The sequence below is a fragment of the Polypterus senegalus genome, chromosome 16 (assembly GCF_016835505.1).
Source record: "Polypterus senegalus isolate Bchr_013 chromosome 16, ASM1683550v1, whole genome shotgun sequence".
Taxonomy (NCBI): domain Eukaryota; kingdom Metazoa; phylum Chordata; class Cladistia; order Polypteriformes; family Polypteridae; genus Polypterus; species Polypterus senegalus.
In genome coordinates, this window is record NC_053169.1 from 77685794 (window position 1) to 77712059 (window position 26266).

At 39.0% G+C, this 26266-nt stretch overlaps 1 protein-coding gene across 1 annotated transcript in view; it reads right to left on the reverse strand.

Moving 5' to 3' along the window:
- The window catches only part of ppp3r1b (protein phosphatase 3 (formerly 2B), regulatory s1ubunit B, alpha isoform, b), a 68780-nt gene extending 46158 nt beyond the window's left edge, over nucleotides 1-22622 (reverse strand). The window contains exon 1 of the mRNA XM_039737755.1: nucleotides 22263-22622. Within this exon, the coding sequence (XP_039593689.1) occupies nucleotides 22263-22265 (3 nt within the window). The 5' untranslated portion in view covers nucleotides 22266-22622. The remainder of the gene's footprint in view (nucleotides 1-22262) is intronic.
- Between the last annotated feature and the right edge of the window lie 3644 nt (nucleotides 22623-26266).

The following is a 26266-nucleotide window of genomic DNA, read 5'->3' on the forward strand; positions in this document are numbered from 1 at the left end:
AAAAAGAGCCCTAGTGCAACAAATCTGTGTTTAGCGGTGTAGCAGTGAAAAAGGTCCCACTTGAACAGTTTCCCGCTGCGCCACGTTCCGAACGTCGTTTAGGCAATTTAAACCGGTGTTGCGGTATAAGAAAAATCCATATCATAAAAAAAATAAACGGTTTTCGGTATGAACCGGTATACCGCCCAGCACTAGTTGGTACCCTCATAGTTCATTGATAAAGTGCTATATGACTCCAGAAAAGTGATTAAATAAAATACAGTTCCCCCATGTATACCTGTAAGCCTTTGATGTGTCATTGAGTAAAGCAAAAAGAGTGTAAAAAGAGGTCAAGTATTGCTTATTCTATAAAGATGTTCCAAAATGGCCCGGATACATTTTTTGGTTCCCCTAGAAAAGATCCTATGGATTACAATGACTGTTCAAACTAGCTGTTTTCTTTAATTAGTATCTAATATGTCTCCAAATGGTATAATACATCATTCAGCCTATTTAAATGGAAGAAAAGCAGCCACTCTATACCGTCTGGCATCATTGTGTCCCCCACACTGAACATTGACTAGAGAAAACAAAGAAGAAAGATGTCTGAGGAGATCAGAAAAAAAAGTATACACAAACATTTTAAAGGCAAAGGCTATAAGGCCAACTCCAAGCAGCTTGATGTTCCCTGTGTCAACAGTTGTAAATATTAGGAAGTTTAAGGTCCATGGGACTGTAACCAACCACCCTGCACGTGGCCACAAAATGAAATAAAAATCAATTCCAGAGTGGACATAATGATAGCAAGAATGACAGACAAAAAGCCAAGGGCAACTTCCAAACAGATACAAGATGATCCAAGGTCAATGTCCATCAATGTCTTATCAAATCATCCATCACTTTTTGAGTGACAGTGAACTCAAAAGAAGACCACCCAGGAGTCCGCTGCTATAAGAAAAACAAAAAAGCCAGAATGGATTTTGTTAAAATGCATACAGACAAGCTACAAAGCTTCTGGGAGAAAGTACTATGGAAAGAAGAGACAAAACTGGAGCTTTTAAGCAAGTCACATCAGCTCTATGTTACTGATGAAAAAATTAAGCTTTCAAAGAAACGAAACATCCCACCTACTGTGAAACATGTAGGAGGCTCAGTTTTGTTTTGGGGCTATTTTGCTGCATCTGGCACAGGACGCCTTGAGTCTGTGGAGGGAACAATGAAACCTCAAGGCTGTCAAGACATTCTGGAGTGAAACATACTATACAGAGTCAGAAAGCTTTGTCCCAGTCAGAGATCATGGATCCTCCAACATGATAATAAGCCAAAAATCAAAGCTAAAAGCACCCAATAATGGCCTAGAACAAAACATTGGACTTCTCTCAAATGGCCTTCTAAGAGCCCTGATTTGAACCCTATTGAGCATCTATGGAAAGAACTGAAATGCCCACTCTGGAGAAAGCCCTCTTCAAACCTGAGACACAGCTGGAGCAGTTTGCTCAGGAAGAGTGGGTCAGATGATCTTTTGTAAGGTGTAAAAGTCTAATTGAGAGCTACAGAAATCGTTTGAATGCAGTTATCACCTCTAAAGATTGTGCAAAAAGAGATAAGGTTATGGGTCTAATTTTTTTTGTCCTTACCATTTTCGTTTATATGAAGTATTCTGTTAAATCAAAGCTCTACTCCATATTTAACAAAAAAATCAGACTTTAAACAATGATGGGTGCCAATTACTTTTATCAATTGCAAATTATCTTAAGAGACAACTGTGGGTTCTTCTTATTTGTGGAGGGGTACAAGTTTGTCCACATGTCAGTCTGTCGTTGCTGCAACCACTTACGCTGAGAACTTTCCACTGCATCTTTCATTGTACATGTGGGAACATCTACAACACATACTCCGTTCTTAGCCAATAAACTCAGCTATTTTATTTTTAGGAATGGTGATCCCATCTACGTATCAGCAAATCTGCAATGATGGATTTTGATTTAATCACCATATGTTACTTCTTTAATCTTAATTTGTTTACAGTATCTGAAAAAGAAATATTGCTCAATCAGCACTATAAATGCAGTGAAAAACAGCCTGCTTCACACTGCATTTTGGGATCAAAGTTCAGGGCTTTATTGAAGCAAAACAATTTAAAGTGATTTTATATTGATTGCATTTCATTTCTATGAGCCAGCGGATTTAAAATGTCACACTGTTACGGTTTTGATAAATGAAACAGGTTTTTCATGGTCATGTTTAAGGTAAAGCTATCACATGGGTTCAAAACTGCCCTGACTGTATTAAGTAACGCCGGACGATTAAGGACAGTAAAGTTGGCACACTGTTTCAAAGCTGCCCTGACTGTATAACACCAATGAGTAATACTGGATTATTCAGGTACTAGCTGAAAATATAAGTGGTGGTCAGGCACAGCTGTTCTAAAACACAAAATTGAGAAACAGCAACATAGTGCTTTGCGACCCAGTTAAGATGAAAAATCACAGCGGGTACTAAGAAAAACAGGATTCAACTACTGACCAAAGAGTAGCAAAACAAAACCAACAAAATACACAAATAAACTGGAACATGTTATGGTAGACAGAAAAAAAAACCAAAGACTAAATATTCATGACATTAGGGCAATGGTTAGAAAAGGAAACCAAAAAGGATGATTAAGGAATGGCCCTGCAACTAAAGAAGGTTGAACAGCTTAATATTGACCAAACATTTTTAATACATTGACGATGGGAAGTAGTCAGATTTAAAAAGAACATCCATACACACTCTCTAAAGAATAGCATCAGAAGACAAATTCTGAATGTGCTCTTTACTTGCTCTACAACCATACTCTAATACAGTGTTTCCCAACCACTGTACCCATAAGTGTGCCGTGGAAGATTATCCAATTTCACCTGATTGGTACTCTAAGGCTGTCTGTTTGTTCTGCCTGTCACAACTGGGCAGTACAACTTCTTGTTCCAATTAAGTGGATTGCCAACCGCCAGTAAAACTGAAGAAGACGAAGAAGAAATACAAAAGTACATAGACATGCTGCGAGTGAGACAGCGCCGCAGGTAATAGCGATGGATAAATATTTGAAAAGAAAAAGTAGTCAATCTGACCTGGGTCCTAGAGAAAATTCTAACCCAGATGAAAGCCCTAGCATTAGTAGAGGTCAGAAGAAAGCAAAAAGGTGAGCTCAAGAAATTACAATGAAAGTTATCTTGCCTTTGGATTCACTTATACTGGGGAACCAACCGAGCCAATTCCGCTATGCCTGGTGTGTGTGTCAAACAGTGCCATGGTTCCAAGTAAACTTAAACACCATCTCCAGACAAAACACTCATCACTTCAAAATAAGAACACAGACTATTTTGTTCAACTGCATGAACAGACTGAGAAACAGGCAGTGTTAATGAGGAAAACCACCAAGACGAGTGAGAAATCACTTAAAGTTAGCTACCAAGTTGCTGAACTCATCGCTAAATCAAAACAGCCACACACCATAGCAGAGACATTAATACTGCCTGCCTGCAAAATTATCTTAAAAGAGATGATCGGCCCTGGTGCTGTTAAAGAAATAGCCCAATTCTTTCTCTCAAACAATACAATTCCCAGACGTATTGAAGAAATGTCTGCTGACATTGAAAAGATAGTTTTGGAAAAGTTGCGCATTAGTGGCAAATTTGCACTGCTAATCGATGAATCTACGGCTATCAGTGGATATGCACAATTTATGGCAAATGTGTGCTTTGTACATGGAGACATCATCAGAGAAAGCTTTTAACTGTTTTGGAAGGAATTACCAGAAAGAACAGGAGAGGAAATGTTTCGAGTTGTGTCAGAGTACCTTGAACAAGGAGGACTGAAGTAGCAAAACTGCGTAAGCGTTTGCACTGATGGAGCAGCTGCCATGCTCGGGCACACCAAAGGATTTGTAAACAGAGTGAAAGAGCAACATCCAGATGTCATTGTGAGGCATTGTTTTCTGCACCGGGAAAAACTTGTTGCCAAGACATTGCCGGCAGACCTAGCTGCTGTACTGGAAGATGTTGTACGCATGATAAACTTTGTGAAGATGAGACCTGTAAAAAGTCGCATTTTCGCATCACTGTGTGAGGAAATGAAAGCGCAACATAAAGTGTTCTTGCTCCACACGGAGGTCCGGTGGCTGTCCCGTAGCAAAGTTTTAGCCGGCATGTATGAGCTGCAGGAGGAACTTAAAGTGTTTTTGACAAATCAGAAGTATGATGACGCTAAGTTGCTATCAAGTGACGAGTGGTGTGCAAGACTGGCATATCTGGCAGATATATTTCAACATCTGAATAACCTGAACACATGAATGCAAGGCCGAAATGAAAACCTGCTCACAAGATAAAATAAAGGGATTTTTTTCAAAGGTGCAGCTCTGGAAACATGTCGAAAGTGCCAACCTTAACATGTTCCCACACACCCAGAAATGGCAGGGTGTCAACAGTGCTGCACTGTGCGAGACAATAGGTAAACATCTGCAAAATCTTGAGCAGAAGTTGTCATGTTATTTCCCTTCACTTTCCACTGATTGCCTTGACTGGGTTTGCAACCCATACAGCTCAAATGCAGTTGGAAAGGACATGACTTTGCAGGAGAAGGAAGAAATAAGTGAACTGAGACAAAATCGTGGTCTAAAACTGAGCTTTGCTGATCTACCTTTGGGAAGATTTTGGCTGACTGCTGCCAAGGAGTTCCCCATTCTGGCAAACAAAGCTGTTTCCGTTCTGCTCCCTTTTCCACAACCTATCTATATGAGGTGGGCTTTTCAAGCATGACTGCATTAAAGACGAAAAAAAGAGAGAGAGACTCAGAGCTGTTGAGGAAGATCTTTGTGTGTGTCTTTCTTCAATTCCTGCAAGAATATCAGCTTTGTGTTCCACTAAAAAGGCCCAGGTTTCACACTGAGTAAGTAAATTGAGACTAGATTTTCATTATATTTCAATAAATATACTTTTTGTGACATCTTTGCTTGGTGGTGTGCCCTGTGATTTTTCTAATGTGAAATACTGTACGTGCCATGGCTCAAAAAGGTGGGGAAACATTGCTCTAATGTGTCAATACAGGTCGAGTATCCCTCTTCAAAAATTCTAAAATCCTGGAATCAGCCTAGTCGCTGCAGTGCTAACCACTGGATCACTGACCAAACAAGATAAAAGTATATTTCAAATCAACAATACTCAGAGTCCTTTATTTCTTATTCTCCCAAGATCCTACCACTACAACTAAAACCAACAAAGCTTGTGATGCCACCAATCAGTATTATATACTTGGGTTTGGTGGGGTTGTCCTTCTCTCCACCCAATCTGCACTACATAGCAAGGAGCATAACATACTTAACCTATCAGTGAAGACACATGTACAATCAATCCATCCAGAACAACAAAGCATTTTTATAATATTATCATTACGATTGAGTATGATTATGATTAACTCATGTAGGGTGTAAATGTCTGTAGTTAATGATCAAGTAGTAACATCACACATGTCTGTATATGGCATACATTATTCAAATATGTGCAACGTGGATCTGGACAGTGCGAGTGTGAGGTGGAAGACCCTTACCGTATGTATAAGTGAAAGATTTGTGCACACACAAAGCAAATCAAGCAGGTAGTAAAGATTGAATAGTGACATGACCAATCCAACATGACTGCTACAGATCTGTGGTGTGATGCTAGCCTCACAAAGCATCATAGGGCATGGAGGAAAAAAGCTTGGCTGCACAGAAACTTTTGAGAGAAAATTCAACATACGGGCTCATCAGTGAACCCAGCAAATTCACTGCAAAAAATGCTTTTGCAGGTTTCACCGATCAACACTGCAGAAGACTACTGCTAAGTTTTTGGGGTTTTTTTTGGCTTGGTGAAACAGAAATATATACATACAATAATGCCAGTACATATAGAAAATACAAGAAAAAAAAAAAAAGGAAATTTGCTCTCTCTTTCTCTCTCTCACACACTCGGTGTTGACACTCTGATTGCTGATGCTTTGGAGAATGCTCAATACTGTGACACACCCAGGTGGTGCAAAGACATGGAGGAATTGAAGTAGCCTCTTCATGCCAATTGCTCGCTAAGTAGCCCTAAAAAGGACTTTTTAGCTTTTTCAGTGTAGCACTGCCATGCCACTCAAACTTCAGTGGCACCACACACTCCTAGCTATGTCACTTTGTAACTTCTTGCATGCTGCAAAAATTTATAGCTCACTAATCAGGTCAGAGGCAACCCATACGTCACATTGCTCCCCCAGCAATCTGTGAGCAAACCCAAGCACAAATTCATATCTAAGACTTTCCTGGAGGCCAATCTTTCAAGCTCAATTGGCTGTAGCAGCCGGAAGACGTGATCAAAGTGCTCTCTAAGTGCCATGTGCCCTCTGCCCTTTACCTGCTGCTCATGAGGCTGCATAATGACAGCATCTCCAGCATATACCCGACCCGTCAGACAGTTCGCAGACACCCGAGGAGCATGTTGCTCACAGGCCCCGACCCCGAGGTCCATGCAATACTAATCGTCAGCATCTGTAGAGGACAAGAATCTTTAAGCACTGGAGTTCAAAGCTTCACAATTGCAGATGTCTTAGTAAGACACATTGTGATAGGAAGCCATTTCTTCAAGTAGGTGGGTGGCTATAGAAGGGTATTCCTAAACATCAGTACATTTGTGCAGATTCCGCATACTGCTGGCAAATTCAAATGTAGCCTTTTGGAACTTTACAAATTTCCAAATTTTACAAAATACATACAAACATACATACTGTACATGTACACGCACACATATACACACTGAGTGAAAGGTTTAACTGTGACATGTATTTTCCTTAACAGTCAGGAAATACTGTAGTCATGACCCAGCTCACCTCCAGTCCCAAGGTTTGACAGCCAAGAAACAATAATGCAGTGGGATCAGAAAAGAATAGAAAGAGCTGAAGTATGAGCTTGTTTTCAACCATACATCTCTTTACCAAAAGGTAGTCCAGTTTAAATTCTTAATACTCTTCATAGCTTCCTGTCCCTTATGTTTACAGCACACAAATGGCAACCAATCTCAGCAACAATACAAAATCCCATTGTAGATTTTATGTTAGCTCATCACAGAGCACAAACAGAAACATAACCTCACAAATACAATTTGTGAGTTTCCTATTCACCTAACCAAATGCTTTGAGTAGTGGAAAAATGGGCAACATTTAGCTTAAATAAGCTATGTGAAAAAGCAAAGAGTAAAAATTGCTGCAGTGAACAAAATCTTGATTTTACTGCAGATAAAAAAGCAATTTACTGCATAATTAACTGAAAGCCTTAACACTTAATCTTGCACTTGTAACAGTAGGAGGCACTATCGCTTCCTTGAACCCTCAGGTACCACGCCAAACACCAGGTAAAAGTCCAACAATTATTATTTTTATTATAATAATTACGTGCACCAAGCACCCTCCACTCCACACTACTCATACAATAACCAATACTATCAATAACCAATACAATCCTCCACTCCCAGACGCGTTGCCGCCCTTCCTCCCAGCTCAGCTTATTCGTCTGGGGTTTTTCATTGTCTTTTATAGTCCATGTCCTGGAAGTGCTCCTGAACCCCTGTCCATGTGACTTCTTAGCATCTCCAGGTCAGATGAAAAACTCTCTATCACAGAAGCATGTCATTTCCTCTGTTGCCGTGACTAAGACGTACTTCCGGGTTATAGGGCACAAATAAGTCCTTCAGCCTCCCTGCAGACTCCTCTGGTGGGCCCCATGGCATCCAGCAGGGTTGGGAATAGAAACTCCATTGTCCAGGATTCCCGGCCGGTCTTTGGGGCACTTCCATGCTACAGGGAGGGCTCCATCTGGCGGCCTGGGGGTATTGGCCGGGATGAACAACTGGCCATCTCCCACACACTATACAACAAAACTTAAGCTGATATCACATTACACAACATCACTGATCTCATCACTGCACAATATCAAATCACACAACTTTAAATAGCAGCCCATGTCACATTGACAGACTAAGTGCTGATCTTCCAGCACAGTTATGCTTGAACCTTTCCTGACAGCCAATAGTGTGCTACCTGACAGAGCCAGTACTGTATAAAAGGTTAGCAGCTGCAGGGAGTTCAGCAGCAATCTCTGTCTTTTGTTTATTTTTTTCTTGTGTGAAATATGAGACATCAGACAGAAGAGCTTCCCTTCCATTGAGATGTCCACGTGCACCTGTGCTGCCTGACTGAGCCAACATACAAAGGGTTAATTGTTGTGGTGCAGTAAGCCACAGACCTTTTTTTCTTTTTTCCCTCCATTCTGTTTTAGTACATAAAACCCGACACTCAACAGTAGCTTTAAGTCAATTTGTGAGGTTCAAAACACGTGTTCCTTAATCCTTCTCCAGTACACTTCTACCGGAATATTCACAGGTTCTTGTAAGCAAACAGCCCACACCTCCAACCAAAGAAAAAAATAAACCTGCTTGATGTTATCCTACCCAGTCGCATACTAGCTGGTCTCAGTCGCTGGGTATGACATATTAGAAGATTGGCTTCACGGGAGAGCACCACTGACTGCATCCAACTAAATTTATTTGTAAATGAAGGCTATGACTGAAAAATCACTGGAAGCGTATTGTGAAAATAACTATGCAGCATTACTTGTCTTTGGATCTGAAACTGTCTCAGATTTAAGACACTAGACTGTAATATAATGAACTTATGATGTCTGCCAAATTAGTCCCATAGCATGTAGAGCTGTCAGAGGAAAATGGCACTATTTTAATATAATTCAAATTTATTTAAAGAAAGGACTTTGAAGGCTGACTGTAAAAGAACACACACTAATTTTGGCATTGAAGTGCCCCAGATGTGCTATGCAAAGCTGCAGTATTTTACAAATCTGTTTTTGTGCTTCACTTCAAGAATCAGCCTTTGATAATTCTGAATGATTAGCTTGTTGTCTTCTTTAGAAAGGCTTAAAACTTCTGTACAGCTTCAGAATATAGTGCTTTTTTCTTCTTCTACTCCACTATTCTACACCCTGATATGTCAAGTGTAACCTGCAGTTTTTCTGAGATCTGCTCAGGTAAACTAAAGGTATAATTTTACATCTCATTCTGTCCTACCCACATTAGATCCCTAAAGAGCCACATCAGTGTCGGCAAACAAGTCATGTCCCACAATTGGTCTCTGTCTTATGTGACTGCTAGTTTGACACATAATGCCTAAAAAATTAGATGTAATTAGAAATATCCACAACTGCCTTTATTAAAATATTTCTGCATCTGTAAAGTAGAAAAAAAAGAGATGGATTGTGCAAGCCCTGACATGATACTATGACAATCCACTTTTTCTGGGCGAGTCCAAAGGTTTCAACTGGTATTTTATTCTGAATATCGTAATATAAATGACACCCTGCCACTACCCATTCAACACCTCCAAAATAATAAAACAAGTCTTCCTTCAACCTGCCTGCTCTTTTACTGTGCTCACTATTCTCACCACAATAGCAATGTTGCTAATTAGCCGAGTCCTCCTGATCTAAAGGCATTTTCACACCTAGTTCATTTTTTTCTGATGCTAGTGCAATTCCTTCCAAAGTCTGGTTCGTTTAGGTAGATGTGAACATGCCACTTACACAATAATGTGTGACTAAAGCAACTGTATCAAAACCCTGTGGAAAGGGTGGTCTCAGTGCGATACTAAATAAACCCTAGAGCAGTTCACATGAGGCATGAATCTGACACTGGACCAATCTAACTACATGAAACACTGTATTACTGGTGAAACTGCACGTGCTGCGGTAGTTAGACTAGGCATCTGCTGTCAGTAATTAGGAAATCTCCTTCACAGTATAATGAGTCAAGGGTTAACTTGGAGCAGTGCAAACAATAAATAGGTAAAAATAAATATGCACAAAAGTACAAATGTAATAATTCACGTAAATAATCTCAACTGTCAATCAGAGCAAGCCTAGCACCTGATTCAGCCTCAGAGCCTCCCGTGCATGTGGGTCTAGTAAAATACATACAGAAGTGGCAAGGAATAAATATTAGTGCACAATGAAACAGACCATCAAATCTCCTAATCTAACATTATGAAAGTGATGCATCCTCTCAGTCAGATTGCTTTAATCAAACATTCCAACAATAACAAGTGTTTTTAAGAGTTAAGACAACAGCCACATGATTTGAGATTAACTAAATTGAGGTAACATTCATATGACAGCTACTGGAGAGTAAAAACACAACATCACAGAGTTAAATGACACGTCTACAATCACAAAACTGAAGCATGTCACAGTGTGTGCTCTCAGCGGAGCCTTCTTTTGTACACCCGCCTATCTGAAACAGGTCCTTTTTATAACATGCATAGTAGCATAATTTAAAATTTTCTTCCTGTTGTTCCATAACAGGTATTTTTCTCAAAAAGCTGTTTATGGTACATAAACCAAAAAATTATGGAAAATGCTGCATTGCACAAAACAATTGCTTTTGGTCCTTCATATTTGTCCAAAGAAAAAAAAAAATTCTGCCCATGAAAGAAATCCATGACACATCCACAGGATATTTATTAATATGTTTACTTTGTAAAACACAACTGAACTAAATAGACATTAAAGTAATGAACCATTCCATGATTTGGAACAAAGAAAACAGACTATGAGCGTGAAACTGCTCAGCCTGTTTAGTGCAAAAACACTTGCCCCTCACCTTTGTCACTCAGTTCTTGCTACGGAGGTGCCTTGCACCCTCCGAAAAAGTGCTCTCACCTGGGCTCCACCCTAACCTCACTTCCCATTCCTCACAGCCATCCATGCAGGAGTAATGCGGGGTTTATTCTTCACGCAATTTATACGCCTGCAGATACCACTGCTACACAAACGGTGTACTGTTTATACATGTGCATGTACTTTATGTAAATCTGGAGGGTTCCATCAAGTGGCAGTGCAAGATATCATCCATTTAATTCAAGACACCTTGCCACAATATCTCTGAAAAGGATGGATGTTTAATGATTACATCCATCTATCCATGGGCACACCCATTCCAGCAAGCATCAGGCACAAGGCAGAAACAATTCCTGGACAGGGCATGAGCTCACTGCAAAGTGAATACAAGCACACAATACACTAGTGTCATTTTAGCATTACCAAATCTCCAACCCTGCACGTCCTTGGAAGAAAACCGAAGCACACTGTGGAAACCCACCAGGAAAACATGCAAACTCCAGGCAGAAACAGCAGAGACATGACCCCTTACTGCGAGGCAGCAGTGCTACTGCTCCTCACCCATGCCACTCCCACATGTGTAATTATTAACAGTATTCATTATTTAAACTAAGTTAACAATTTATCTGTAAAATGTAATATACAGTGCTATGAAAATGTATTTTCCCCCTTCCCGATTGTATTTTGCATGTTTGCCGCACTTGAATGTTTCAGATCAAACAAATTTAAAATATTAAAGATAACCAAAGTAAATACAAAATGCTGTTTTTAATTGATTTTATTTAATAAGGGGAAAAAAACTATGCAAACCTACATGGCCCTATGTGAAAAAGTAATTGCCCCCTTGTTAAATCATGAAGTACCTGTGGTTAATCACATTTTTTGGAAAGCCGAGTTTAATTTCACTAGCCACTCCCAGGTCTGATTACTGCCAGACCTGTTGAATCAAGAAATCACTTAAATAGAACCTGTTAGACAAAGTGAAGTAGGCCAGAAGACATCATACCGTGATCTAAGGAAATTAAGGAAAAGATGAGAAACAAAGTAATTGACATCCATCCATCTGGAAAAGGTTACAAAGCCATTTCTAAAGCTTTGGGACTCCAGCGAACCACAGTGAGAGCCATTATCCACAAATTGAGAAAACATGGAATAGTGAGTGGTGAACCTTCCAAGGAATGGCTAGCCTACAAAAATTACCCCATGGGTGCAGCAACGAATTATCCAAGAGGTCACAAAAAGAACCCAGAACAACATCTAAAGGAATGCAGGCCTCACTTGCATCAGTAAAGGTCAGTGTCCATGATTCAACCATAAGAAAGAGACTGAGCAAAAATGGCATGCCCTGACCTGTCTCACTTTTGCCAAAAAACATCCTGATGATCCCCAAGACTTTTGGGAAAATATTCTGTGGACTGATGAAACAAAAGCTGAACTTTTTGGAAGGTGTGCACCCTGTTACATTTGGCGTAAAAGTAACACAGCATTTCGGAAAAAGATCATCATACCAAACAGTCAAACTGCTTTGCTGCTTCAAGACCTGGACGACTTGCTGTGATTGATGGAACCATGAATTCTGCTCTCTACCAAAAAATCCTGAAGGAGAATGTCCAGCCATCAGTTTGTGACCTCAAGCTGAAGCACACTTGGGTTCTGTAGCAGGACAATGTTTCAAAACACACCATCAAGTCCACCTCTGAATGGCTTAAAAAAAACAAAATGAAGGTTTTGGAGTGGCCTAGTCAAAGCCCGGACTTGAATCCAATTGAGATGCTGTCACATGACCTTCAAAAAGCGGTCCATGCTCGGAAACCCACCAATGTGGCTGAATTGAAACAATTCTGCAAATTAGAGCGGGCCAAAATTCCTCCAGTGACGTGAAAGACTCCTTGCCAGTTATCGTAAAAGCTTGATTGCAGTTGTTGCTGCTAAGGTTGGCACAACCAGTTATTAGGTTTATGGGGTAACTACTTTTTCACAAAGGGCCATGTAGGTTTGGATAGTTTTTTTCCCCTAATAAATACAATCATCACTTAAAAACTTCATTATGTGTTTGTTATCTTTGTCTAATATTTAAATATGTCTGATGATCTGAAACATTTACAGTAAGTGCGACAAACATGCAAAAAAAAAAAAAAATAAGGAAGGGACAAATACTTTAATGCATTTCTTCAAGAAAGCGACATCAAGTATAAATCTACAAATTTTAAATGTGCAGAGAGCTGCAACATTATAAACTTAATTTGCTTTGTGTGGCAATTTCTGCCTGCTGTTGCTCTCAGAGCAGAAGGAAGCCCCAGAAGCATGTAGCAATTAACAAGATGACATTTACAATGTTCTACTTTAATGACAAAATAAACTATGAGATTAAAGTGGAAAGACTGAAAATTAAAGACGAAATTTCGACGCAGTGTGCTAAAAGTTGGAATGTGAAATCAGAGTCACTGTTTACTATCTACATCTGCCAGAAAGCCGCTTTGCGGATCCTACGAGATCGGTGTGCGCGCTTCAATGTTTGATGAAGGGTTCGATGTGGTGAAGCAAAATGCCAACATACAGATGTATTCATAGTGCTTTTATATTCAAGTGTTGCATATTCCCAATCGTAATGACACGATACATTTTAAAAGTCTCACATACCGTCTTCGGTGCCATCTTTTTTTCTAGGGCTTCCATCCGGTCCTGACAGCAGCGGATTGCCAGCTACAGATCGCCACATCGAGCACATTAAATGTATGATATTCCAACTCTCTGCACATTTAGAATCCTTAGATTTATACTTGATATCACTTTCATGATGCAATGCATTAAAGTATGTATGTTACAGATAAATCTGAATTTCGTTTAAATAATGAATACTGTTAATAATTACACACATTGGGGTGACACAGTGGCGCAGCATTAGCGCTGCTGTCTTGCAGGGAGTCACGTCGCTGATATTCCCTGCCTGGAGTTTACATGTTTTCCTACTGGGTTTCCACACTGTGCTCCTGTTTCCTTCCAAAAATATGCAGATTTGGTTACACTAAAATCACGTTAGTGCATGTGAGTGTTTGTATTCACCTTGATGTGAGCAGAGGCCACGTCCAGGGATTGTTTCTGCCTCGTGCCCAATGCTAGCTGAAATGGACAAATCCCTGGACTAATGGATTTAATCATTAAACATCCTTTTCAGAGATATTGCGGTAAGGTGTCATCGGAATTTATTGGCCGTTCCAGGCAATTCACAACACAGCGAAGCTGAACCTGTTCTCACCATGATATCATCTCGCACTGCCACCTGGTGGATTCCTCCAGATTTACGTAAAGTAGGCGTGCAAGTATAAACAGTACAACGCTTGCACAGCAGGAGCATCAGCTGCAGCATGCGTCGTGTGAAGTATAACCCCGGCCTAAGACGTGTCACATTACATTTGTAGCGCAGAACAACCAGTGACATTATTGCGGGACAGCCAGGACTTCAACCCTGATTTCTGCCGTTCAGCCTCTGACCTTTAAGAGCCCAGCCATTCTTCCTCCTGATCTGTACTCTAACATGCACTGACGACTACACAGGGACCCCACACTTATTGACTGCATGTATACTCCCCAGGGGCAATGAATTTACATCTATTACATATGCTGAAGTAATGGCATTATCAGAGTGGGGGGGATAAGCCCCTAGTAATTGCTGAAGCTAGTGATACACCTGACACCTGCAGAGTCCTACAAATGGGACCCAAACAACATTATTGTAAGTGAATTTAAAAAAAAAAACAAAAAACTTAAATTGCAGGGCCGCAGGTATTGTTTGTAAGGATTTAAGCTCCTTTTTGTGGCAGATTTTATGGATCACTGCCCTGATAAACTTGTGCACCCACTCTTCAGGACCAGACTAAAAACAAACCAGCAGTGAAGTTGCTCAAGATTTTGATGGCTCTTATATTTAAATAACATTTGCATGAATACCACTAGGATTTGTTATATTTTTTTTTGCAGTTGGCCTTTGGTCTTGCTGGTACCCCCACTGTGCCTGCTACCGTAATAATAAAGTATAAAAAAAGCATGTACAAATGTACAGCTAGTGTCCAGAATTGTTTTCCTAAGTTCAAACATTTATTTATATTTAAACTGAATATACAATCCATAGTTTCTGGCTAATTTCACAGCCCTATTAACATGTAGCTAGTGCTGGAGGTCCCATACAGGATCTTCAGGTGATCTGCACTGCTTTATAATCACTTACATTTTTGAAGTGATCCAAGTACAAGTACAGGACACCCAAAAGTTTTTTTTTTCTTTAGTATTTTCCCAAATGGAACTAAATTTGTATAACTGTGTTATTACATTGCAGATCATTGCTATATTTATGATCAGTTGTTAATTACAAAACAGAGGCCAGTCATAAACAGCATTATGTTGTGTATCCAGTTAAAGCAAACAAAAGAATATGAACACTGTTGTGCACAACATGCTAGACCAAAAGTAAACAATGTCCCAGCCAACCACAGATAACTTTTAATATCAAGAGTTCCACTTAGTTGACTACACTTCAATAATGACCTTTGAAAATGCAGAGCATCTCCTCCACCTCCCCTTGACCTTTAAAGCAGAAGGGCAGCATTTTCAAACTAGATAAATTTTATATAAAAATTAATCTTTCTGTTTTTATTTAGAGATCCTACAAATATATTCAGATATTACAAAGTTCTTACAATACTCAACCCTAATATTTACATTTTCTACTACACTATTACTATAAACCGACCACCCATTTATTCCAATTAATCAGTTTTGTTAACAATGGGACACAAAAAAGATAAAACTTGCATCATTCACAGCTGACGGACTGCATACTAAAAGCATGAATGACATCTTGTTTTAGAAAACTAGCAGGACATCTCCCAAGTTGAGACTGTATTGGATTTGTAAATCAAATACGAAATTATTGTAGTCAATCGATTCATCCATTTTCTTAACCTGCTTATCAGGGTAGGGTTGGGAGGTAGCTGAAGACAATCCCAGCAATCATTAGAGGAAAGGCAGGAACACCACCTGCAAGTCCATCACAGTCTGAGAACATACAAGGGCCAGTTTAGCAACACTTAATCACTAGTGCCACAATTAAATTCAAGTCTACTATAAATTGTTCTTATGAGTTAATCCTGATTGAACTTAAATCCCTGTAATAGTTTCTACATTTGGCAGGTGGATTTGCTTCATTATGAATTTTGGGAAACAATATTTTGCAAAGTTATATTTTTAGACAATTTTATTGTTAGTCCACCATATGCTTACTATGTAAACTATTTTTGCCTTAATCATTTCTAAAACAGGAATTAATTCTGAAGAGCAGGTGCAGGTGCAAATCAGTTTGCCTTGCAGAGGAAGTATTGCTTAATGAAAATGTAGACTTTGGCTTATTCATTTTAAATTACTTCCTCTTACAAAAATAAACCAGTAACAAACTGAACATCAGTATTAACCAAGCAGATTAGATGACAAATGAACACAAGTGTACTGGAAGACAAAATGCATATTTTATTAAATATTAAGTTCATGATTAATTCGACATGTACATTTTAGGTTGAAACACAGAGAATAATGCGAACAGCTCAACAAAGTAACAATAACTCTCATTATTAAAAAAAAAATAGGTAATAAGAAAGTAATCACTTATTTTCAAAACTGGAGGAGGAAACACCTACCCTCAGGTCTTTGACTCACTATTATGACAGAGAATGAGTGAGCATGCTCATGCTCACGTCTAACAATGGGTCCAACGATTTCATCCCAATACCTAATGACAGTCAAGATGACGTGGTCTAGCCTGTAGAGGTCTAAGCGTCCCTCCATGGATATGCCTCCCCAGACCATCACTGACCCACAACCAAACCGGTCATGCTGAATGATATTACATGCAACATTCTCAACAGCTTCTCCAGACTCTTTCACGTCTGTCACATCAGAGCAGGTTCACCTTGAGCACATCTGTGAAACGCACATATTGTGACCATTGCTATTAATATTTTTTTAAGGTGTCCTTTAGTGCCTTGAAAGGCATCTACAAATAAAAAAAAAAAAATGTTGGTTGATTTTGTTATTTATTGGTAAATTGGTTTATTTGGTGATATTTATTAACATGCTAATTTACATGTTAGCTACACTGACATTTATGCAAATTAATGAAGCATTTGAAGTGATTGATGGGCAATGCCAATAGCACCAGTGGATAGATGACTGAAAATGGGGTGGATTGCTAAACAGGAAAGAGAGATGTAATCGCATAAAATGTAAACAGAAAGTTTAGCAAAGCTCAACAGCAAGCGTGTTTTTTTTTTCTTTTTTTTTTTTGCTGTTAACTACCTGCACTCTTATGATGCAGGTATGAGGTGTACCAGCTTTCATCTTGCATATACATTCCGCTCTGTTGAATCCCCCCCCCCAATTTTGTGGCAAGTAAAACAAAGGAGAACACTGGCAAAACCAGAAACGTCAGTCTTAGATAGTGGCACTTATATTCTTAATGGGAAAATGCTCTGTGCTTCTCACGTTAAGACATCAGTGTAACAGATGGTGTCCTGCTTGTTATGTATATTCACCTCAAGCAGTATATTGCATACTGACACCTATCAAGCTGTGTTTTCATTCTCCAAGGCTTGTTCAGTCACAGAGGAAACACTTTCAAAAATCAGGAGACACAAAAAAAAAAAAAAAACTACCACCAACAACTTAAAAGCGTACCCATGGAGAATCAGTTGCAGAGAATAGTATACACCTTATATATCACACAGTGATACAAGGCTGTAAAGCCAACTCAGATATGCAGTATTTTGCTCTCTGTACTAAGCAGACAGCCTGCGGCTTTGCTCCTGCCTCCTTTCAACTAAACACTTTCACTGAGGATGTCTTTAAGTCCTTTAATGTGAAGGACCTGCTGCTAGAGCTAAACAACTAAGAATCTGTCATGTTTGCACCTCTAATACTATAGTGTTTCAGGCTCCTTCAAGTGCCACAAAAAAGTCTCATTGCTTAGTTGTCTAATGGCCGTCTGTGAAGCCCAAAAGCTAAAATATACATTCATCTGCAGACTCTAAAGGGGGACTACGCATAACTGACCCCCGTATAACTGATGGAAAACATGAAAAAAGAAATACTGTACTTGAGTGAATGGAGTAAATAAAAATGTTAAACATCTAATAATATTTATATATATATATAAAATTTCATATTATTCCTACTGAAGAAAAAAAAAATATTGTCTAGAGAAACACACTTTGTTACACAGTACTTCCGATATACCCGATAAACCACCAGCACAATATCTGAGGTCCACGGTCTTACAACATTTTCCAAGGCGAAGTCAGGTAATATACTATTAGTATACTATATTATCTATCAATTAAAATTTACTCTGCACTTGCCAATATCGCAATCATTTTTTAGGGCAATTTGGATCACTTATTTTATTAACAAGTAAATAAATTCTCACATCTAATCTGTCTGCTGATTTTAGAACACTATCACCCCCAAGTGACATATGAATTCAGAAAAAATAGTTAAAAATATTCAAGTAGTGTCAATACTGATTCTAATATCTTCCGCATTCTCTAATTTACATCAAATTATAAATTGCACTTTTGTTCCATTCAAACGATTGATGTCAATTTGCAGTTTTCTAAACTGCATTTTTGATTTTCACCAATCATTATTCTGGGAATCCAGTTCTCCACTTTATGAGCCACTTTCATCCAGCATAGGCCTAAACTCACCTCTAAGCAGAGGATAGAGGCCTTTTTGGCCTTCATAAGCATGTTCATAGGCAGGTAGGACCACATGTTTCAGCATGCAAAAATGTACTTAATTTCAACAGAGACATACAGTGTATGCATTTAAAGCAAACAAAAAAAGCGAACACCCATCTGGTTTAAAGAAACTTCAATAAAGAAGACAGCCTTTTACTCTATTTGCATTGCCATACATGGCTATCATTCAGCAAATGTAGCATAGTACCAGTACAAAGTGAATAGCACACCGCAAACTAAGGGTAAATACCACTCACTGTTCGATCAACTAGTAAACTATAACAGCTTATCAAACAACCATTCCATTATAACATATGTTTACAAAATAATATTACATAATATGGAAGATTTCACTCTTATTAGTTCACATTTCTAAAGAACTTGTGCAAAATTCAAGCAAAGCTTGTAAGCTTTTCTGGGCCTATTAGCAAGTTTGAAAAAAAGGAACTAAAAGGTCTAGTCTAATAAAAATCACAATTTTTTTATTAAGCATGTTACTGAAATTAAACCAATTAGCAGACCCCCGTGACCCTATTCGGATTCAGCGGGTTAGAAAATGGATGGATGGATAGACAGCATTGCCCTAAGAAATAAATATTAAGCACTATTTTTAACTGAGTTAGGAACCAGACGAAGTTCAGTAGGAAAAAATAAAAACTTTTACTACATATATCCTTACTTCATACACCATTCCAAGATGCCTTACAAGTACCCGTTGTGGTGAACGCCTGAAAGGACCAGGAGAGGGACAACACTTCCCCTGGGCCACGAGAGGGCAGCCGCCCTGGTCTGCATTCGGGCCACAACATCAGAGCTTAGAAGCTCAACCCTGTCGGGGCCCGGGGCCACCACAACGGGGCGCCCAGGGGATCGTGAAGCCCTGGATTACAGAACTTCCGCCATACTTGGAAGTGCTGCTGGAAGAAATTCCAGGCACACCCGGAGTGCTTTTTGGTGCTGATGCAGCATTTCCGCTACACCAGAAAGTGCTGCTGGATGATCATCGCAAAGCACCTCCAGGATATTATAAAAGGGGAGGAGCCGGAGTTGGGAGGAAGAGGACGGAGCTTGTGTGTGGAGGAGTGAAGGCGGCAGCAAAAGAGAAGAAGAGAGAGAAAAGGGACTGAGTTTGGCTGGTTTGAGCAATGTGTGGTGCTGTACAATATTGAATACTGAAGACTATAATTAAATGTGTGTGTTTTGGACATTTGGTGTCTGTCTGTGTACGGAGGCTGAAATACCACACCGTACAAAGGTTTACATCGCAGTGATCCAAACTGGTCATCAACTTTCAATGTAGAAGACGCAAATCTGTGACAGGGCTGTCAAATTAGTCAAAAATTAAAACTGGTATACCCATATTAAAAATAGTATATATGCAAATATTTCTTTGTGGTGAATCTGCAAAGAATGACAGGTTTGTAACTTTTGCACAGGTGATTAAAATACGCAGGTTGATGCTGCTGCCTTCAAACAAATGTGGCAAAACAGGTATTGTCTGTGCATACAAAGCAAACTGATCAAACAGAAAGCTGAATGGAGCACAGTCTACACACACAGGGAAAAAAAACCCTCTGACAAAAAGTTGTGACTGCACAAAAGAATATCTCAAACTGAAACAACTACAACCAGCTGAATCAATGAATAACATTCTTGACCAAGCTATTTTTTGTCTCCCCTACCCCCTCTACAGTTACAGCAAAAATGTAATATAATGGATCAGAATATTTCTTTGTCATCATTCCTTTTTGTAGGAATTGTGTGTTTTTTTTCCCCTCAACTCCTCTACTAAAAATCAGCTATGTATCTAAATACACAGACCTTTTCTACTAGGATGAAAAGAAGAAATTTGGAAGACATTGAGGGGGTCGAAGTGGAGTGTGTATTTTATATATACATACATACATACATACATACATACATATATATACCTGCGGTGGGTTGGCACCCTGCTCAGGATTGGTTCCTGCCTTGTGCCCAGCAGACCCCCGTGACCCTGTATTCAGATTCAGCGGGTTACACAATGGATGGATGGATATACACACACACACATACACACACATTCCTATCTGATTGAACCTTATCAGAAGATTTTTGAAATTCAAGGTAATACTGTATACTTAATTATACTTTTGTTGCTTTCTAATCTTTGTCACATAAATTACTTTTGAAAAGAAGATCGTGTTTTATGTCTCCTAACACACACCTGGTAGTGGAGGCTCTATCTTGTCTTTTATGATTGATAAATTGATATTCCCATGAATTAAGCTGTTGGTTGCACAGTTACAAGCTTTGACAGCAGAGTACTTTATTTATAAATTTATACATTTTTAGGTTCATTCATGCTATTAAAATATCTGCAGATATTTCCCTAGTACGAGCCAACCTAAAATTTTATAAATAAATACACACAAACACATACTGCATATATACAAACTTCATTGCTGAAATTTGGTGGGGCGCATGGTGGAATTCCTCCAGAGACTTGGTTACCTTACACAGCCAAAAAAGATACATATTAGATTAACTGGTTACTCTGCACTGGCCCAGTCAGAGTGCACCTCCACACTCCTGACCTGGTGGTGAAAACCTGAACTCAAGCCAGTAGCTATAAATCGAAGATAACGAAAATAGCTAATTCTGATCACGGATTAGCATATAATGCAGACTTAAGTCCTAATAATTTAAAAGATTAAAACCTGTTTGATCTGTGCATGTGACAAACTGTAAATAAAATGTAACCAAGCAATAACAAGATGTGTGTAAAATGAGGGATACTGCTACAAGTCGCGAAGGTAGAACAGACGGGGTCAGAATTAAATTGAAATGTTGGATACGATCGAACCTAATTTTAGGCCTCAAACTACTGAAACACTGCAATAGGGCCGGTCTGGCCAATGCGAACGATAAACTTAAACCACTCAATTTTTCGCATAAATATCGATGGAAAACCAGACAAGAGAAGCGAAACGGTCATTACTGTGATTAGGGAAAACTAAACACATGATGCAAGCGGTAGCTGTCTTACAAAATGTGAGAAGGTGGTTAACATAGGATGGTAACAAATCCTATAAAAATTAGAAGATGCAGCGGGCAATACGAATGCACTTTTGGCCCACACTTACCGCTGTGAGGGATACATTCGGTCAGAATGACTACTAAGGCTCTGTAACCCACCCTTAACCCCTCCACACAAGATCCGATCGCAGCAACTCGTAAGCACGATCGCTCGAGGTGCTTGCTCCTTTGAGAAGGCCACGTAAACATCAAGAAGCAAGCACGGCCTTATTTCGCTAGATTTACTGTCATGTAGACCATCAAATAACTGAAAAAAGCAGGTGTAACAAATGACGATTTTGCTAAAATTAGAAACACCAATTGGTAAATGCATCCAGTTCACAAAACGTGTGTGTATTCATACCCCGTTAAGTCTAAACCCTATATACTATCGAAAATTTTAAAACACATATTTAACTTTTAAGTGTAACATTACAGCAGTACCACAGGTCGAATGCAAATTTGTAACAAGTGGACCAAATTGACATGTTTAGAATAACAAGTGCTGTGATATTACAGTAATAAAAACAAGCATAATTATAATGTAAAATTAAATGTGCAACCACGGCTTTTAGATTCGGGTTGCAATGTCTAACGTGCCGTGTGCACTTTTGATGAGGTAATTGTTGATATAAACATATCGATAATGACTGTCGCTGCAATGAAGAAATCATAAAACACGAAAAAAAAAAGCCAACGGCCCATCTTACCATTTTTGACGCGAGATGTCTTCTATCCGGTGATCGTTTTACTATATGCCCAAATCAAACGCTACCCGCGTCGCTGCCCTCTCTGTTGCAATCTTACACTATTTTTTCGGTGTTTAAAAAACCTAGTATTACTTGTGACACGCTCGCTTCCCAGATGTCGGTTTCACTGCAGTGCCTCGCACTCGGTAGACCAACAGGGAGGGAAGAGAAAAAAGCGGAGGAGGTTGTTGGGTAGAGAAAAGGGAGGGGTGTTTGGTGGGGGAGGGGTGGCAAGACGCTACATCCGGGAATTAAACCTCCAAATGGAAAGGGATATGGCTGCAAGGCTGCGACCACCACGCTATTACCTCCACCCTTCCGGGGGAAGCACTTTCGCCATTTTGAGGGCCGTTCCAAAATTTACTAGGCGAGTGGAGGCCGCAAGAATCATCGAATGTTTTTGCTGTCGACTGAACGTACGTCAGTGTACACTTTGCGGAAGCCTTTTAGTGTTGGAAGTCCCACAAGTCAGTGCGATGTAGGCAACTGAAGCAGTGATTTTCAAGCGTGACGGTGTTAACACACGGCAGATCAGTGTTTCTTCATAATTGACTTTGAAAAGCGATCATTAACTGTTGTCGGCTATAATAAATAAATACATTTATAAAAATTAAATTTAGCGCCGTTGATTTTTCTCGGAAAAATATCGTACTACGTATGATCTGTGTCTTCACGTCGTTTCATTCGCTACAGCAGTAATAAATAAATAATGACGCATCCATCGTGTCATTTAAATATAATTTTCATATTTACATTTACTTAACTGCAGCCTTTCTTGAACACAATCCCACATCTTGTGTTGTGCAGTATTCAAATACGCTGGAGAGGCTCGGGCAAACTGCAGGATTTTTAATTGATATGAATGATCTCTCAACCATTTCAAGATGGTTACTGCTCAAAATTTTATTGTAGCTTTTTTTTGTTCTGCTAAAACAGATATTCTGTACTTGCATCACCTTTTTTGAAAACCCTAAACAACCCTACTCAAATACTGCCCAAATCGCATCAGTCTTTGGAAACCTAACAATCCATTCAAAACAACGTTAAATCCTGTTACAGAGGCCCTGAATAATTTGTTTCAACTTGTGACCTCACTGATTCTTTAAATGAAGTTCATTTGGCAAGTGCAATCACAACAGGTTGTCTGGTAAGAACAGTCAGAAAGAGGAGATGTCCAAATAATTATTCATTAAAATACCAATTAATGCCACTCATATCTTCAAGAAGTTGTTCACTCTAGGGTTAGATAATGATAATTTAGAAATGATATGTGTGTGTCTGGTTTCCTTTAACAAAACAAAGACATAAAAGGGATTTTTTCATTTACGTTACTTTATTTGGCCGATGCTTTTATCCAAAGCATCTTACAACATTTATGATACAGTTAGTTATATTTCCTTTTGTTTATCCAGTTGGAGCAGAGGCAGATTACATGATTTGCTAAGGGTCACACAGTGCCAGTGGTGGGATTTGACCCCATAACCTCATAGTTTGAAGTCTAAAGCTTTAACCACTGTGCCAATCTGCCTGCCGGTGATATTAGACTCTGGTTTCCGATGGTAGCTGGAGAGGAGTATCTTCCCATAATCAATGATAGTGAGCAGGTGATTGAGGTGAATATGATTAGAGTTCCATGTATTCATGGAACATTCCTTTGATGTCACTGCTAACAGCTATGGGATATTCACAAAAACGAAGAAGTGCAACTAACAGATTAGAGCCTAATGTGTGTCCTGGAAGGAGGTGGACATTCAGACTCTGACCTTGAAACATGTAGGAACAATTAAAGAAAATACAATCCTTTCCACTTAGCTGTACTACATGATGAGAAATGTAGCATGCATTACTGCTGCTTTGTACTCTGTATGGGGAAAAGTTTTTTGATGTATCCTGCATCCAGAAGCTTCTTAATTTCTCTTTTATAGACATTTGCAGAATCTGACCTTGGCAAGGCACTTTTCAGTCCCATGCAAATGGCTTAATACCGACTCTTCGGGGGCTTGATGAGATGGAAGATATTCCTTTCATAGAAGGGTTGTGGCGTAGAGCAGAACACCATCTACATCCTTAAAAGACATTCCTTGCAATTATTGCATGTTTTCTTCTTTTCAATTATTTAGGATCACTGGGTGGTTCCCTTACTCTTTATCATAGTCTGTCTAATCTCTTACATCATATTTGCCAAAGATTTTAATTCCTTATTAACAATTTAATTTGTTAAATTTGTTGACTTTCTTATTTCTCCATTTTGAAAGTAAAAATGTCATCAATATTTATCAATTCACACACTTTCAAAAATCCATTAAAAATTAATCAACAAGACTTAATTACAGCAGCTATGTTAACTGGTGTATAGGACAATAAAGAATGTTTACAATGTTCATTGTTAACTATGAGTTCCACTTGCCTCTTTTTCTAATTTGTATTACACTATAAACCTTAAGTCCAATTTTGTAAAAATTATAATTGCTTGCCATGCTCCAAAAAGAAGAAATTTGGTAAAATGAATGATTTTTGTTGCAATAGTTGGTTTGAAAAACTTAGAAATAATACATAGTCTCTAGGAATCTAAGAAAGTTTCAGTGCATTTCCCCACCTGTTTCTTGGTACCTTTTCTGCTGTTCTTCTCATTTATTGTGGTGTTTGTTATATTCATTTTTTGTTTGGATTATGCCTTAGTACTTTTGAAGTTGTCAAGTAGGCACCAGTCTGATACACCAATAGAGAAAAACACAAACTCATAGCAGCATCTTGAAGTGCAGACCTGGACGACAAGGCAAGAGCCATGATTAAATCAGTAAATAAAGTATATTTTGTTTACATCTATAAATCCAGGTAGCAATTCAATAAATAGGTCAGACATGATCACAGAAAGTGTTCAAAAACAGGCAAAACATGTAATCATATTAAAAAAAATCCAAAAACTTTGTAGCCCCCTTCCCCTCAAGTGATGGATGAATAATTAATGTTGCACTATGCACTGACAGGAGGAACCAGGAAGAAATGGTGTCAAAATGAATGGCTAAGGTCAGGATCCAAGCCAACTTCATGTTAACTCCACTGATATACCATATATCACATGTTGGTAGGTTAAGGGAGTCACTGTCCAGTATGGCCAAGCACAAAAAAACAGAGCACTTTTAGCTACCATATATATCCTGATGTTTATGAGTCTCTTATAATATTTTAATGGTACAGTATGTAAGTAATTTTTGCAAGCATTGTCAAGTTAAGTTGTCTTTCCATGGGTGCTGCCTTCTTATTCACTGTTTCCATGTCAGTTGCCTTCACATGACTTTCATCACGTTACATGTAATATCATGACTGTGGCACTATATAAGATGGTGGCACACAATACTCTATATCCTATTTTTGGGATATAAAGAACAAATGAATTGTGTTTGTTTTCTGATATGGATTTTTGATTAAAGTTGGTGTTTGATTGAACTTTTAGCTTTCCCTTTTTGAGTTTGTTTTTTGTCTAATGCAGTATTTCCCAGCCTGTGAGAAGTGGCCTACTGCTAGGCCATTGTGGCATTACAGGTGGACCCTGGCTGATGCTGGACGAAATCTCTAAAGTCTGAGAATCACACTGGAGTCACATAGTCAGCATTGTAGGTGGATCATGGCCAAAGCCAGATTAAACCCCATCCACTGGCAGCATCATAGGTGGATCTCCACACTTGATTCAACTAAATCTCTGAACCTCTATGATTGCGTGGGACTCATTCCCTCTTTGAGGATCATGCTTGATCAAGGAGGGCCTCCCCACTCTTCAGCTCAGAAGATCCCACTAAATTCACAGAGGGGGACAGCAGAGTGGAAACCCCACAGAGGGTCGCAAACACTCTGGCATGTGAAAAAATGGTTTGTGTCACAACAAAGGTTGGAAAACACTGGTCTAATGTTTTGGCTTTTTCAACTGGTGTTCGAGTTCTCCCTACAAAGATTTTTGACCAGTTTTA